This window comes from Equus caballus, chromosome 10 (genome assembly GCF_041296265.1).
Source record: "Equus caballus isolate H_3958 breed thoroughbred chromosome 10, TB-T2T, whole genome shotgun sequence".
Lineage (NCBI taxonomy): Eukaryota > Metazoa > Chordata > Mammalia > Perissodactyla > Equidae > Equus > Equus caballus.
Window position 1 is genome coordinate 37,720,128 of NC_091693.1, and position 16,194 is coordinate 37,736,321.

Here is a 16,194-nt window from a genome sequence, read left to right on the forward strand (position 1 = left end):
TGAATGTGTTTAACTTTAAACTTGGATTTCCTCAAAATTTTTTCCATTCGTGATTTTGCCCTCTTGGAATTGACTCCTTTTCCGTTTCCATTTGTTTTCCTCCAGAACCAGAAAATGATCCTGTAGGGATTACTTTAAATACCTCTCATCTAACTAAATGTGAATGGTGTAATGTCCGAAAATTACCAGTAGTGTTTCTTCAGACGATACCAGCAGTTTATCAGAAGCTGAGCATGCAACTGCAAATGAATATGGAGGATAAAGTTTGGAATGATTGTAAAGGAATAAATAAGTTAACAAGTAAGTTATGTAGAACAGATTATAATAATACATATAAGTCATTGAGCAGCAGAATGTGACTGTTCTTTGATAGAGGCCTTATGTATGTTATTTACTGTCCTTACATTGACCTTGTAAGATAGATATTAATTCCCCCATTTTAAAAATGAGGAAAAGCCCACAGAAAGTGCCAAGTCTGAAGATAAAACCCAGTCTTACCCATTTAGAAAGTTTTCAAAATGAGTTAAGACTCAAAAAATCTGCAGTCTTTATTTTAACACTGTATTATCTGAGTAAAATGAATTTTTTTAACTCACTGATTGGTGCTAAGTGTAAATCAACCATATAAATCTGGAATCCTTGAAACTTAGCCTGAATAGGAAGTTCGCAAGTTCATGGACTGTGGCTTCATCCTCCACAATAAATGGATGTGGTTCTCCAGTGTGTTTCCCTTCACCTCTCACACTTACGGCATAGCATGACTAGTTGTAAAATAAATACTTTTCAGCAGTAATTGCTGCTTCACGTCATGCTGAGCATGAAGCTCCTGTTAAAGCTGCAAGAGCTGGCGTGTAATTGAATAGCAGTTTCTGCGGTTAAATAAAACTCCAGAGGTAACAGCAGTTCACTTGGCAGTTTCTTGTTTGTGTTTGACAAAACTGTTGATATATATTTAAAACTGTAAATATATTTGGATGCTATTAGATGAAGTAAATTCGTTACATCCATGAATAGATTTTTTCTTGAGGTGCTGCTAGAGTAATTTGTTCTGCTTCCTTTCTCTTAATAACTTAGATGACATTGTCAGGTAGCAGTGTCAGTGGTGTTTATTTCAGGATTTATTGTACATCCACAGGATGCCTAACATTATTTGGGACATTTGTACCAATATTTCTGGTGACATTCTGCGAAATAGCTAGTTGTTAACTCTTTTCTAATATCTATTCACTTTTTTTTTTCTTTTAGACTTATAGTTATATTGATTTCTTTTCAGATTTGGAAGAACAATATATAATATTAATTTTTCAAAATGGCCTTGATCCTCAAGCAAATATGGTATTTGAAAATATCATTACTGACATTGGTAAAAGGAATAATGTGTCAAATTTTTTTGCAAAAATTCCCTTTGAAGAAGCCAATAGCAGACTTGTTGCCTGTACAAGAACCTCTGAAGAGAACATCAAAGGAAGTTGTGTGCAAAAAGAAAACAAAATTAAAAATGTAATTATGTGTTTTAATATTTTAAATATAATTTTAAATAATGGGTAGATTTAAAGGGAAATATGTTTCATTATCAAAATGCTTATTTCAGAGTTAGCTCTTTTTAATTCCCATTTCTGAATTGTTTGCTTTTATATTTGATTTGTAAGCTATCTTGTGTCAAAACGTTAATAGTGGGTAAGTGACTTGTGACAAACAGTTCTTGGTACAGGTCTCAAGCATTTTTAGTTCCTTTGCATACTCTATTCTTGTCTTTACTTTTTGTCTCCTTTTCTTTTTCTTTCATCCTTTTTTCTTTTTCTCCCACTTTCAACATATACATACACTGCTACATTCAAATTGATTGTTACCTGGTTTCTTAGATTTGCTAGTGGTTGCCAGTGATGCCATTGGCTTCAATACAAATGAACGAATTTTGGTCCCTGGTGTACATTTAAATGTAGCATGTGCATACATGGTTGAAAACTTGGGGAGTGAAGAATACACACCATTTTATCCTGGCTGTCGGCGTAGGTATCCAATTCTAGAATAACTAGTCTTATAGTGGGTAACACTGAAGTCACCTGAACCAAAGGCCCCAGTACTGTTGTAAAACAGTATAATGTTAAATAATACAAATATAACTTAAATACTCTAAATTTGTACCCTACCACAGCAGCTGAATTTTTCTGACTTAATTTATTGGGAATACTTGAAGTCTTTCAACCTACCCACAAACTTGGAAATAGGGCTATCCAAGGCACAATCTTGGTGAAGTTGAGCAAGGTCTCACCAGAGAAGAGCTATTCACACAGGTAGTGGCTTGAGGAAAAGAACAGAAGAAGGAAGGGAAATCATTCCCCTTCTTTCCCAAGATTGGCTTTAGGAGATAATTCCAGAGGAAGAAAAGAGCAGCTGGAGCCGTAAAGCAGCTGTAATGGACTCAGATTTCAATGGAAGGCTCTTCCTTTAAGGACTCCTTAATTCTGGAGGACTGAGGCTCATTGGACTGTGTTCCCGGACCCTCTGCTCCCTTATCCCATGGATTGCCTAGCCACTGAACCTAGGTAGGCCTCCACTGCCTGAATTAAAAAATCAGTACATCTGTTCTTTGGATTTTACCAACATGATCTAATAGGATGGTAGAGATCTTCGAGACAGGATGCCGGAAAAACCATTATTATGAAATTTGGAAGTTTCACTGTGCTAGAAGCTACAGATAAAAAGAAAGTGGACCATACTTTTGCCTGTTTATTTTATTTTTTGCTGAGGAAGATTCACCCTAAGTGAACCTCTGTGCCAGTCTGCCTCTATTTTGTAGGTGGGTCGCTGCCACAGCATGGCAGACTAGTGGTGTAGGTCTGAACCTGGGAACCAAACCTGGGCCACCACAGTGGAGCGTGCTGAGCTCAACCATTAGGCCACAGGACCAGCTCCCCCTCTTTATTTTTAATTGTTAAAAATCATGCATACATTTTAGATTCATATTTAATCGTTTTTAATTGAAAAGCGTTTTTGCCTTGTACTTACTCTTTTTATTGAAAATTTTCCCAATTGACTTTGAAAATTTATAATTTTCTTTACCAGGTGTCCCTTGAATCTAAAATACAACTTAAAAACAAACAAGAATTCCAGTTTTTTGATGATGATGAAGAAACTGGAGAAAGTCACACCATCTTCATGGGTCCTGTAGAAAAGTGAGAAAATTCCTTTTCATTTGCAACACCCTTAAATTTCTTCTCTGTTTTATTACATTTCAGTTTTTTATATAAGGATATGTATTTTTTATTTGCGTGTTTTTTTGTTTTGTTGCAGATTGATAGTATATCCACCACCTCCAGCTAAGGGAGGCATCTCTGTTACCAATGAGGACCTGCACTGTCTAAGTGAAGGAGAATTTTTAAATGATGTTATTATAGACTTCTATTTGAAGTAAGCTAATTTTCTGCTAACCTTTTAGCAAATCTTCAACATTCTATAATGTATATCTTTGTTTTCTAGAGTCAAAACTGTTTGGATTTTGAATTCCATCACTGCCACTTACTGTATGACATTTTGGAAGTTATTTAATGTCTGTACCTTTGTTTCCTTATTTTAAAAATGAGAATAATAATAATATCTAAAAGAGTTGTGAGAAGTAAAGTAATACATGTAAGTGCTAGGAAAAATACCTGGCACGTGCAAACTGTTCATAACTGATAGCTTATTATGTTGTTATCGTTACAGCGTTTTAAGCCTTTAAAAAATTGTTACTACCCTAGGTTGGGTAATAATTTGTTGAGCAAGCACAAAAGCATGATTTCACTCACTTCCTTCAATAAATGCTCACCAAGTGCCAGCTATGTGCCAAGTACTATGTTAGAAGTTTATAGTCTTGTAGGGAACACAAATATGGGATTAAAGCATTGACAGAAGACACAACAGAAAAAGAATGCTTCATTCTTTTGGGGGTTGGGAAATATGAGGGACCAAGAAGCTTTCCTGGAAGAGCTTATGTCGTGACCCAGTATACACGTACGTATACTTGTATGTGCAGTGTGTTTATACATGTATAAATTTGTATGTGGTTACTGGTTTGTGATATAAAATGGATGTGTGTATGAAACAAAACAGAACTTAACTATCAATGTGTCTAGTGCTCTCTAATATTTTCTAGTTATTCAAATGTATTTTGTGAAAGAATTTTTTAGAAAAATCTGATTGTCAAAAGCTACTGAATTGATTGTATAGCCTACAAATGGTTGCAACCCACAGTTTGGGAAAAGAAAACATTGTTATAAAGTATGGTAGGTTTTGGGCCCAGCCTAGTGCTGGTTAAGTTCACATGCTCCGCTTTGATGGCCCAAGGTTCATGGGTTTGCATCCTGGGTGTGGACCTGCACACCACTTATCAAGCCATGCTGTGGTGACATCCCACATATAAAGTGGAGGAAGATTGGCCCAGATGTTAAGTAGGGCCACTCTTCCTCACCAAAAAAAAAGAAAAGAAAAAGAATGATAAGTTTTGATCAGAGCAGCAATATCATAGTTGAGTTTCCTTAGGATCATTTGACTACCATGTTCATTGCGAATGTCTAGATGAGAGATGATTTAAGGAAATGTAATTAAGGTGATATAGGAAGTCTAATTGAGGCATTTTAGTTGGAGTGAAGAGGAAATAATGAAATATTTTAGGAGGTAGAGTTGCTTAGCACAACTCCAGGACCTATTGAATGGATATTAAGGAGAGAAATGGATGCCAGTTAACTCATAGTTTTCTGACTAGTGAGACCTGCTAAATGATTTTGCCACTAACTGAAGTACTGAACGCAGAAGAACAAGTTTGGGTGGAGGGGGAGATTTCCCTTTTAGATGTCTGTGACACAGCAAAAGGGACAGTGCTAGTAGATGGCAGAATTTGTGCTTCTGTGGTCAGTTGAGTTCTGGCCTGGAGACATGGGAGGCTATGCTTTGCAAGTGGTAGTGTAATTATGAGAATGGATGAAATTGCTTAGATAGGGTTATAAAATGAGGAAAACAGCTATAAGTAAAGAACCTGGAGAGTAAATTTTGACAGACAGGGAGGAAAGAGGCTCCCATGAATAAATTCTGAAAGTATTTGAAAGGTAAGGAGAGAAATCCAGAAAGAGTAATATCATGAAATTGAAGGGAAGTGAAAGCTATTAAAGGAAGATACGTTCAGTGGTATCAGTACAGCAGAGGTCAAGGCAGATAAGGGCTAAGAAAAACATTGAGGTTACAGTGACTCTAAGCTAATTAGGATCAAGTATAAAGCCAGACTTGCACCCCAGTTCCTGGAGGATAATGAGGGAGCCTTCTGCCTTCATCTGTGAGTAGCACAGAGCTCCCCCATGTTGGTGGTGGTCTAGTGGAGAACCTGAACTTCCACCCCCACATGACAGTAATGAGGTGGCACCCAATTCACCCACCGGAGTGTGATGCTGGAGGATGCCTGCTAAAAAACAAGAATTAAATAAGATCCAGAGTCTTATAATACTCAAAATTTCCAGATTTTTATTGAAAATTACTTCTCTCACTAAGAACTGGAGAGATCTCAAACTGGATGAGAAAAGACAATTAGACTGTCAAAACAGAGATGGCACAGATACTAGAATTACCTGACAAAGATTTTAAAGCATCCATCATAAAAATTCTTTGATGAAAAATTATGAACACGTGTGAAATTTATGAAGGAAAAGAAAGATATAAAGAAAGAAATGGAAATTCTAGAACTAAAACTAGAGTAACAAAAACTGTACTGAATAAGCTGAACAGCAGAATAGAGAGGACAGAGGAAAGAATCAGTGAACGAGAAGATAGAACATATTACTAACTACATTCAATTCACGTGCACTAAATATATCAATTAAAAGACCAAGATTGGCAGAGTGGATTAAACTGTGGCCTGTCTACAAAAAACTCACTTCAAAGATAATGATTATTTAAGTTGAAAAGGAAAAAGATATACCATGCAAATATTAGAAGAAAGCAGGAGTTACTATATTAACATCAGATAAAGTAAACTTCAGAGCAAAAACAATTACCAGGGATAGAGAGGGACATTATATAATGATAAAGGAGTGAATCCATCAAGAAGACTTAGCAATCCTAAATGAGTGTGTGCCATACAACAGAGCTACAAAATATGTGAAGCAAAAACTGATACATCTAAAAGGAGAAACAAAAATCTACAAATGTAGCTGGAGACTTCAATTCCCCTCTCTCAACAATTGAAAGAACGGCTAAACAAAATCAGCAAGGATAATGGAGGAACTCAACACCACCATCAACCAGCAGGATCTACTTAACATCGGGGGTAATGTTATATTCCTTTTTATGATCGCTTTACCCCCTTTTCAAAGGCACTCTTTTTCCTTTTGAAGATTTGATGGTAATGGAATAAGTTTCAGTAAGTTATAAATGTGTCATAGATCTGCTAGTAAGAGAAACCGCCCTGGATTTTAAATGCCTGGTTCTGCAGATGTAGACCCCTTTGAGACCTAACAGGTACATTCAAGGACAAGTTCAGGCAAAGTGCTTTTTTCCTTCTTCTCCCCAAAGCCCCCCAGTACATAGTTGTATATTCTAGTTGTAGATCCTGCTATGTGGGATGCCACCTCAGCATGGCCTGATGAGCAGTGCTAAGTCCACACCCAGGACCTGGACTGCCAAAGCGGAGCGCGCGAACACAACCACTCGGCCATGGGGTTGGCCCCCAACCAAAGTTCTTGATAGCTACTTCAGAAGATGCTATCTCATACAAATGACCAATAAGCATATGCAAAGATCCTCAAAATTATTAATTATAACCACAGTGAGATATCATCTCATATCCATTAGGATGGCTACTATTAAAAAAAAAAAAAAGAAAAGAAAAGAATGTTCCTAACAACGTGGACAAATTGGAACCCTTGTGCACTGCAGGGTGGGTGTGTAAAGTCATACAGCTGATACAGAAAACAGTGTGGTAGTTCCTCAAAAGATTGAAAGTTGGAACTACCATATGATACAGCAATCTGACTTCTGAGTATATATGCAAAAGAATTGAAAGTAGGATCTCAAAGAGATATTTGCACACCATGTTCATAGTAGCCAAGAGGTGGAAATAATCCAAATGTCCATTCATGGATAAGTGTATAAACAAAATGTGGTATGTACATAAATGGAATATTGTTCACCCTTAAAAAAAGAAGGAAACCTGTTACAGGCTACAACATGGATGAATCTGGAAGACATTATGTAAAGTGAAGTACACCAGTCACATAAAGACAAATACTGTATGATTCCACTTAGATGAGATATCTGAAGTAGTCAAATTCATAGAAAAAGAAAGTAAATGGTGGTTACCAGGGGCTGAGGGGCAAGGGAAAGGAGATAGTTGTCTAATGGATATAGAGTTTCAGTTTTGCAAGGTAAAGTTCTGGATATCTTTTTCACAACAATGTGGATATATTTAACACTATTGACTGAACAGTATACTTAAAAATGGTTAAGTTGTAAATTTTATGTTATTTCATTTTTTCCATAATTTTTTTGAAAAAGATGTTATCTCTTAATCCTAATGCATACTGCCTTAATAAACCAAGCTACTGAAAAGTCTTGAGTGAATGTCTAGAGTAACACTGCTGCTGTTAGATGACGTATTGTTCTGTGAATGTCAGTTAGGTCAAGCTGTTTGATAGTGCTCTTCAGGTCATCTTTGTCCTCCCTGATTTTCTGCCTACTTGTTCTTATCAGTTATTGAGAAGGCTCTTGATCTCCAACTATATTTATAGATAGTCTATTTCTCTTTTCAAATCTATCAGTTTTTGCCTAATGTGTTTTGAAACTCTGTTGTTGGGCACATACACATTTATGTCTTCTTCAAAAATTGACCCCTTTATCACTATGTAATGTCCCTTTTTGTCCTTGGTAATCTTCCTTATTCATATGCCTACTTTGTTCAAAATGAATATAACTACTATAGCTTTCTTTTGGTTTATGTTTTCGTGGTGTATATCTTTTTACCCCTTTACTTTTAAGCTATTAAAGTCTTTATGTTTAAAATGGTTTTTGGTTTGAAAGCACGTGAGTAGAACTTAAAAATAAGTAGAACTCCTCTATTTCGTTTACATTTTAGTTTATTCTATTTCATATTTAATCTGCACTTTTTACATTATAGTAGAGATTTTACAGTCCTTTGTTTATATTCTTGAAATTCTTCATATTTTCAAGAGGGCCCTTAGACTTTATAGTTACACTTTAAAACAAATTTCATACAGTAAACTTAGATTATCTACAAGTTCTGCCTTTTCTGATACAAATCAGTGTCCCAGATAATAAAGAGAACCTAACAAAATCCTTTACTTTTTGAGAATCTGTTCATGTTTGTCTCATGACACTCTTAGAAGTGAATTGAAAGGAGGAAACTTCTTTTTAAACTTCACTATTAACATAAGCAGTTGGGCTGCTGCCAGAGCTGCTCATTCTTCCCCGTTTCCAGCTCTACAAATGAGAAACAAGCAAAGTTTGCCAATATTACAAGAGGCAGAAGGGCGCTGCATCTAGAGAGTGTCAATAAAGTGCAGAGGAGAAAGGAATTCGATTAATAAAAAGTACTTTCAAAGTCACATAGAGTTGCAGATGAACCGTATTCATATTTTAACTTCATCCTACCATTAAAGAAGTCATGATGTGATTGTTAAATTGTCCACTTTGTGAAATAGCAAGTGAACAGCTTCACCGTGACATTCAATATTTAAATGATTTATACGCTGAAAGAAAAAAATGCGCCCAAAAGGAAGAAATTCCCAAGTTTTTTGTAATAAAGTTTCCCTTTAATTCTAAAATAAAAGACATGGCTGTTCTGATTAAAGTGAATAGTTCTAACACACATACATAAAAAAACTCAGAATTATATAGTCACAGAAATTCTTTTGGATGTATATCAGGGCAGAAAGACAAAACTAGTTATTTTTAAAGGCATGGATTTGTTTACATATGAATGAAATAGTTTTCTTAAATCACAAATAACTTTTCTTTTTTAAATTGAATTATCCCTTTGTTTATTCAATTCGGTTTTACAAAGTAGCCATTGTAATTTGGGCTGGAAAGAGCTGCATGGTTCACCCATTATGGTAATAGCCCCTAAACTCAAATCTAGTTCACTACATGCTCTGTTTTGAGTTTATTATTGTAGAATTCGGCAATTGATTTAAACTGTGTCATGAGCTGATTCACTGTCTTATAATATCTTTTGTAGGGGCACAGTGAGTTGCTCTAAAGCAAGAAATCTGTAAGTTATGTCCTTTTCATCAGAATTTGAGCTTTAGAATTATCAAATATTATGATAAAAGTGACAGGTCAAATAAGTGCCCTCTGGGACATTTGCTGTTTCTTGTAAGATTTCACAGGGCTTTCAGACTACCCTCATTTTAATAAAATGAATTTGGTCATAAGCTATAATTTGCCTAGCTTCTTTGAGGGATTTTGGAACGTAAACAATTATATTAAAATAGCATCATTTCCCGTTGTGATATAAAGGAACGATTGCTATTTGTTTTGATACAGACCTGCAGAAAAAACAACTAAGGCAAGGAAAAACTAGAACTGACGTCAGATCACTTTAAAGGGTCATTGTTGCGACCGCACTGCTATAAAAGTCCTTTCTATTTTCTGTTGTTATAAAAAATAGTATATGGCTAGGTCTTCACGGTTTATTAAGTGAACTGTTTAAAACAAAATAAACAGTACATAAAGATAATAGCTTTATCGAGATATTATGCACATCCCATACAATTCACTCATCTAAAGTGTACGTTTTTAGGGTTTTCACTATATTCAGATGGTTGTGTGAGCATCACCGCAATCTATATTAGAACATTTTCATCCCCAAAAGAAGCCCAGTACCCATTAGCAGTGACTCCCCGTCTCCCTCCAGCCCCACTCTCAGCTCTAGGCAGCCCCCTTGTCCTCTCTGTCCCTGTGAATTTGCGTATGCTGAGCATTTCATATGCATGAAGTCATACAATGTGTGCTGCTTTGTGACTAGCTTCTCTCACTTAGCATAGTGTTTCCGAGGTCCTTCTATGTTACAGCATACGTCGGTACTTCATTTCTTTTTATTGCTGAAGAATATTCCATTGTATGGATATATCACATTTTATTTTTCCATTCATCAGTTGATGAGTATTTCTGTCATTTCCACTTTGTGGCTATTATAAATAATGTTACTGTGAACATTCGTGATGTGCCCTTGTTTTAAAATGTTAGATCTTCAAATCATAGTTTTACCCTCAGGTCTCCCTTTTCATTACTTGAGAATAATCTGGTAGTTATGGTCTAGAATATGAAGTAAACTTTGCTAGTAACTGCTTTCAGTTGTACGAAATAGAGTGATGGTGGTTAAATAGATATTTGATCACTGCTTGACTCTTTTTAGTATAAAGTAAACTGTTGAATTCATTACATTGGAATTATTTTTTATAAAATAGATATTTGGTGCTTGAAAAACTGAAGAAGGAAGAAGCTGACCGGATTCATATATTCAGTTCTTTTTTCTATAAACGCCTTAATCAGAGAGAGAGGAGAAATCTTCATGAAACATCTAATCTATCGTAAGTCAAGCTCTTTGAAAATATTTAACAGATGTAGTAAGTCATTCATGTTTAACTTAGTAAAAAATTACTTTATTTGTATTGAGGAAGCATCATTTAATTCTATTATCAATTAGCAAAATCAAAATAATCCATAATATTATAAAGCCTCAAGAACACCTGTAATTCATAAAGGTTTTAGATGTGATGCCTAGATCAGTATTTCCCAAATATGCAGGATAGTTAAAGAAAAAATTACGCGGATACTTATTAAATACAGATTGCTCTGTTTTACCCTAGATGTTCCATCCGTAATGTCTAAGAGAGGAACCTATGAATCTGTACTTTTAATAAGTTCTTTGGGTGATTCTCCTCAGACAAGTGAAGGAAGTACTGTTCTACATTTTAGGCCTGAGTTATTTTGTTTATAATTCTTCTCCACATAGTGATGGCATTCAGCTCTAATACTTGCTGATAAATGTACACAGAGTTAGTACATTTTTTGTCATAAGTGCTGTTAAATGTCTTAAATTGATGGCTGCTGTGCATAGTATAAATAATATTTTCTACTATTTCAGTGATTCTAATTTTGCATATTAGAGTTGATAGTGACTGGTTTTGGCCGGTGCTTGGTCTGTCCTGCTTCATCCACTGTGAGATAATGCTTACTTTTCTTGCCCTCTTCTCAGTTACCGTAGGTCGTGGTGTGGTCCGCTTCTCAATATAGTCACTAGGACCAGTTCTGCAATGATGAAAACAGTAGCACTGGTCCACCCTGCTATGTAGTAGCAGGAGTTGAACATCTCCTTCCTCCAGAATCAATGACGGACAGTTTCATGCCTTGCTAGCTCCATCTCAGATGTTCAGTTTTCTTTCTCCAACTTGTTAAATTATCTTATACAACTATTTGATCTGTTAACATCTTAATCTTCATAATTTATGAATTGCTGCATATAAGCCGAAGCACTAGAAACATGTCAAAAGCTTGATAGTTTGTGTCTTGTCTTACAGAATACAGCAAAAGCGACATGGGAGAGTAAAAACATGGACTCGGCATGTAGATATTTTTGAGAAGGATTTTATTTTTGTACCCCTTAATGAAGCGTGAGTAAAACTTTCCTTCATGTAAATGTGATGGCAGTTTTTAGAAAACATGTTTATAATGATGAATTCATCCATTTTTAAATTCCTCCCTGAAATTTGTTGGATATATCTATAGTTATACTGCTTATTTTATGAAAGTTCAGTTTTCCAGAGAATCATGTAAGATAATGAATTTTGCAAACGCTAGACGAGATCTTTCTAATTTCGTTATATTGGTCAATGTGGAATTATCTCAGTTTACAAAAATGGTGCTTGTGGTCTAGCAAACACCATATAGAAAAGGCTACTTTATACAGAAAGATGATTAGGTCACATAGAAGAATTTGAATCTTTAGTTTAAAACACACTTTGGCTCTTAACCGAAAAGAAGAAAAGATGGCTGGATTTATGCCATTTGCTCAAGCTGAAAACCATGCTGACTACTTGAAGCTATTTTCTGAGTAAAGTGGGAGGGCTTAAACATTTTGTGTTATATTCTGCTCCAATGACTAGAGATGCATTGATGTGTAGGATAACATTATTGTACAATTTAGACTTGAGAGTTTTTTATTTCATTTTTTTGTTTTCCTATGCCCTCCAGCCAAAGGCTCCTAGGAATACACCAGTAGTTGGACAGCTTGGGTTTATTCCTTGCATCAAGGGAGAGTACATACCATGAGCAGCCATGGAGCCTTTTAGTAAAAGTGTGTTTGAAAGAGCCTATAACAGAATTGGGGCTTTGGTTTGGTGTTTTGGGGGAAGGTCTAAGGAAGCTGTAGTTTATTTGGGTAAAATAGCATTGACTCATTTAGCAAAAAAGGGAGATATTGGGTATTTTGGGGGTTGCATGGTGAGCTTATATTTGTCTCTGCTTAATCAAATTATGAAATAGCTTGCTTTGTCTCGTTTTATCATGGTTGCAGAGTAACCGTGTCAAAGGTTGGTATTCTGTGAGACTGTTTATGTCTAGTAAGCGTAGATGTGCCAGGCTAGTTTCTGGTTGTGTTTTGTTTTGTTTTTTTCTCACTATGAAAAACAAATTCACTCTATAGTATAATCAAACTCTATTTCTTTAAAATCATGCTTTAATCATAAGACCTGTGCTCTCTAATTAGCCCAGCCAAAGACAGGTAGGCTAGGTCAAAACATTGGTTATGGCTATAAAGCCCAACTTCTTCAAAGCTGTGTAATTTTTAAGTCAAACATAGTATCATAATCAAGTTTAGAACTAATCTTTAATTTCTTCATTCTCAAAGTAAGGTTTCTTGACACTAATTTGTCATATACAGTAACATGTGAGCTGCCTACTAGGTAAAAGGGAGGCTATATGTCAAAAGCCCTCTGTTAGAAATGAATTGTAAAAATATAAAACAAATATAATTTGAGGTGCACACAATTTAGCAGTAGAGTCACTGTATCTGATGTGGATGGAAGCTGCAGTCTATGCTTCCAGTCACCTCGGTGAATGGTAGAGAATGAACCAAGGTGTGGAGTCAGTAAAGGACCCTTCAAGAGTACGGTGCCATTTGTAGATGGAAGAACAGCCTCCAAATCATGAGGGCTCGTTAGTTTTTTTGTTTTGTTTTGGAGGAGGTAAAGTCACAAATATTTATATACACTAATTATGTTAGATAAGCTGATATATATTTATCATCTATTTTATTTTTAATTTTCTTGGTGTTAATTTCTTTAAACTTAAAAATTTATAAGCTACCTGTTGAAAATTGTCACAGTAAGTGACAAGGAGGAGAAATTTAACATTTGTATCTAATCCAATTTAAGATAAGTGACATTACCTGTCTTAGCCTCTTCCCCCACTGGTATTTAAGGTCAATGTGGCTGGTATTAAAAGAGATCATAAAAGCACAGCTTTGGCTCTTAGAAGTTGGAAGTGACCTCAGGTGTCTGGTTCAGCTTTCTCCTTTCAGCTAGGTGAAGAAAGAATTTTTCCTAGTTATTAGGTCAGGCAATAGAAAATGTATGGCTTATCCATATTGTCATAACTAAGAAATGTTTAAAACTGTAATAGACTTAGGTTATAGCTTTAGCTTGAGAATCACTGCATTATAGCATATTTAAGCAATTTAAAAACACATTTTTTCACATTTTAACATTTCTGAAATTGAGATGTGACTTAAAATCAGCTGTCTTAGAATTGATGGAGTGAGGAAGTTGGTGTGCTGCTCTTTCTACTGCCCTAGCCTGACCCAAGTCCATAGGACACTGAAAATTAATAATTAAGAACAGGAGAGAAGCATTCCTCCATCTGGCCTTTCCAGTACTGAGGATGGAACCAGCCTCTGTGACCTTTCTGCTTACGCTGTCTGATGAAGAGACAGTGCTGTGTCTTAGTATTATCTTGAGGTAATTTAACATTTTGCAGAAATGAGAATATAGAATAACGTATCTCCATGTCAAGATATTCATTATTTCATTCAGCAAATATCTGTTGAACACCCTACTATATAACAAATATTGTGTTTAAGTAATAAATTCTCTGGCATCTATAGCCTGTTTATTGTATCCCAGCACATAACGCTGTACCTAGCAAATAGTAAGCCCTCAATAAAATTCTTCATTGGGTTAATGAATATTAGCCAACGTTAGCTATACAGCTTTTTACTCGTGGCTTGTATCCTACTGTTGGGGATTGTGATACCTGAATTCACCTGTATCATGAGACCCTCTTGATAGCTGAAACTCTACTAGTACTTGAAGTTTTGTAATAATGGTTAGATTAGATATGTTATTTCATTTTAGTGTATTTACATTTCAATATAGCATAAGACAAAGAATTATTTAATATTTTCAATATTAAGCATTTCCTCCCTTATTAATAAGAAAAACACAGACATAGTAAAAGTTTTTAAAAAGCTATGTATGTGCAACATTTTAGAAACTGTTCAAAATTATACAATCTAATTAGACTTCTGAAGACATTTTCATCTTGAGGCTAGATAGTTTTCTAGCCTTTGACATAAATAGGGCAAAGAGAAGGTAAATGGGAATGATGAATTGCAGTGATGCAATTAACATTTTGTTAAATTACCTGAAAACAATGACTTTTTCATTCCACAAGCAAGAAAAAGTTCAAAGGATTGTTTGCAAAAGTGAATGCAGGCTACATAATTCTAACAAAAATTATTTTTTTGAATAGACATTGTATTCTGTTAATGAATCAATGATCATATAGTGGATTAATTTGAGAATGGAAAAAATTGGGCATTCTTAATAAATTTGTTCACAAAAGCTTTAGAAGAAAACATTTCAATTGATATTTATTGCCAAATATAATAAACTTTTCTAATAATATATTCAGTAGTTTCATTTGTTTTTTACAGTGCACACTGGTTTTTGGCTGTTGTTTGTTTCCCTGGTTTGGAAAAACCAAAGTATGAACCTAATCCTCATTACCATGAAAATACAGTCATGCAAAAATGTTCAACTGTAGAGGACAGTTGTATTTCTTCTCCTTCAGCCAGTGAAATGGACAGTTGTTCACAAAACTCTTCTGCCAAGCCTGTAATTAAGAAGATGCTAAACAGAAAGCATTGTGTAGCTGTAATTGATCCAAGTGCTGAACAGGAGGAAAGTGACCCTCGTTGTCGGAGAAACATATGCAGTGTGAAATGTAGTCTGAAAAAAATAACTCATACTGCAAGTGAAAATGAAGAATCGAATAAAGGAGAATCTGCATGCCAGAAAGTTGTTGATAGGACTAAAAGTGAGAATGACCTACAGAATGAATATTTAAGTTCTATGCACCATACAGGTATGTTTCTTAATGTTTTGAAAGAATCAAGGAATTCAGAATAAATTGGATTTTTTATAAACAGGACTAAGATTTCAGGATGTACTTTTTTTGAAGTCAGGTTTATTCAGGTATGATTTACTTAGAGTACCATTCACTTACTTTATAAGTTTCGCTCAGTGAGCTTTGGTAAATGTATACAGTCGTGTAGTCACTACAATAATCAAAATTTAAACCCTCCCATCGTTCCAAAAGACTCCTTTGTGCCCCCTTTGCAGTCACCTCCTCCCCTCACCGCTACAGAGAGTGCAGTTTTAAAATTGTAGTACAAGGTCGACATTTTCCATTTATAGGAACTTGGATTTATTTTTATTTTATAGGAAATTTACTGTATTCAGCATAAACAGTAGTTGCACAGTCTTAAATCTCTCAGGCCAGTTAGTTCAGTCTTCTCAACTTACAAATGGGCAACTTGAGATCGAGTGGCCGGTGGCAGAAATTAAAGCTTTCTCCTCCAAAATAGTTGTTGACATCCCAATTAAAGGTTAGTTCCTTATCCCTGACTCTCCTTCCTGGTTTTTAATGGGAGGAGGGGCACTGGCCCAGCCTCTTTTTATTTCTCTTCAGTTCTAATAAATTGGTTTTTTTCCTTGAATCAGTTCCATATTTCTAGCACTTGTTATAGAAATCTCAGGTTTCTATTCAAAGACTTAAATTTCATATCAAATCAATTGTGCAATTTCCTCTCAAACCCAAAAGTAAAATAGTCTACTCCATAATGTGCTATAGTATGTACCTCAGAAACTT

General features: G+C 35.2%; 1 protein-coding gene across 5 annotated transcripts in view; it reads left to right on the forward strand.

The window, feature by feature from the left end:
- SENP6 (SUMO specific peptidase 6) overlaps positions 1-16,194 on the forward strand; it is a 116,770-nt gene that overhangs the window by 90,220 nt on the left and 10,356 nt on the right. For all 5 annotated transcript variants that reach the window (XM_023650664.2, XM_023650666.2, XM_070225154.1 and 2 more), the window contains 7 exons: positions 106-300; positions 1,274-1,500; positions 3,067-3,176; positions 3,295-3,411; positions 10,452-10,574; positions 11,565-11,657; positions 14,978-15,408. In XM_023650664.2, coding sequence (XP_023506432.2) covers positions 106-300; positions 1,274-1,500; positions 3,067-3,176; positions 3,295-3,411; positions 10,452-10,574; positions 11,565-11,657; positions 14,978-15,408 — 1,296 coding nt within the window. The remainder of the gene's footprint in view (positions 1-105; positions 301-1,273; positions 1,501-3,066; positions 3,177-3,294; positions 3,412-10,451; positions 10,575-11,564; positions 11,658-14,977; positions 15,409-16,194) is intronic.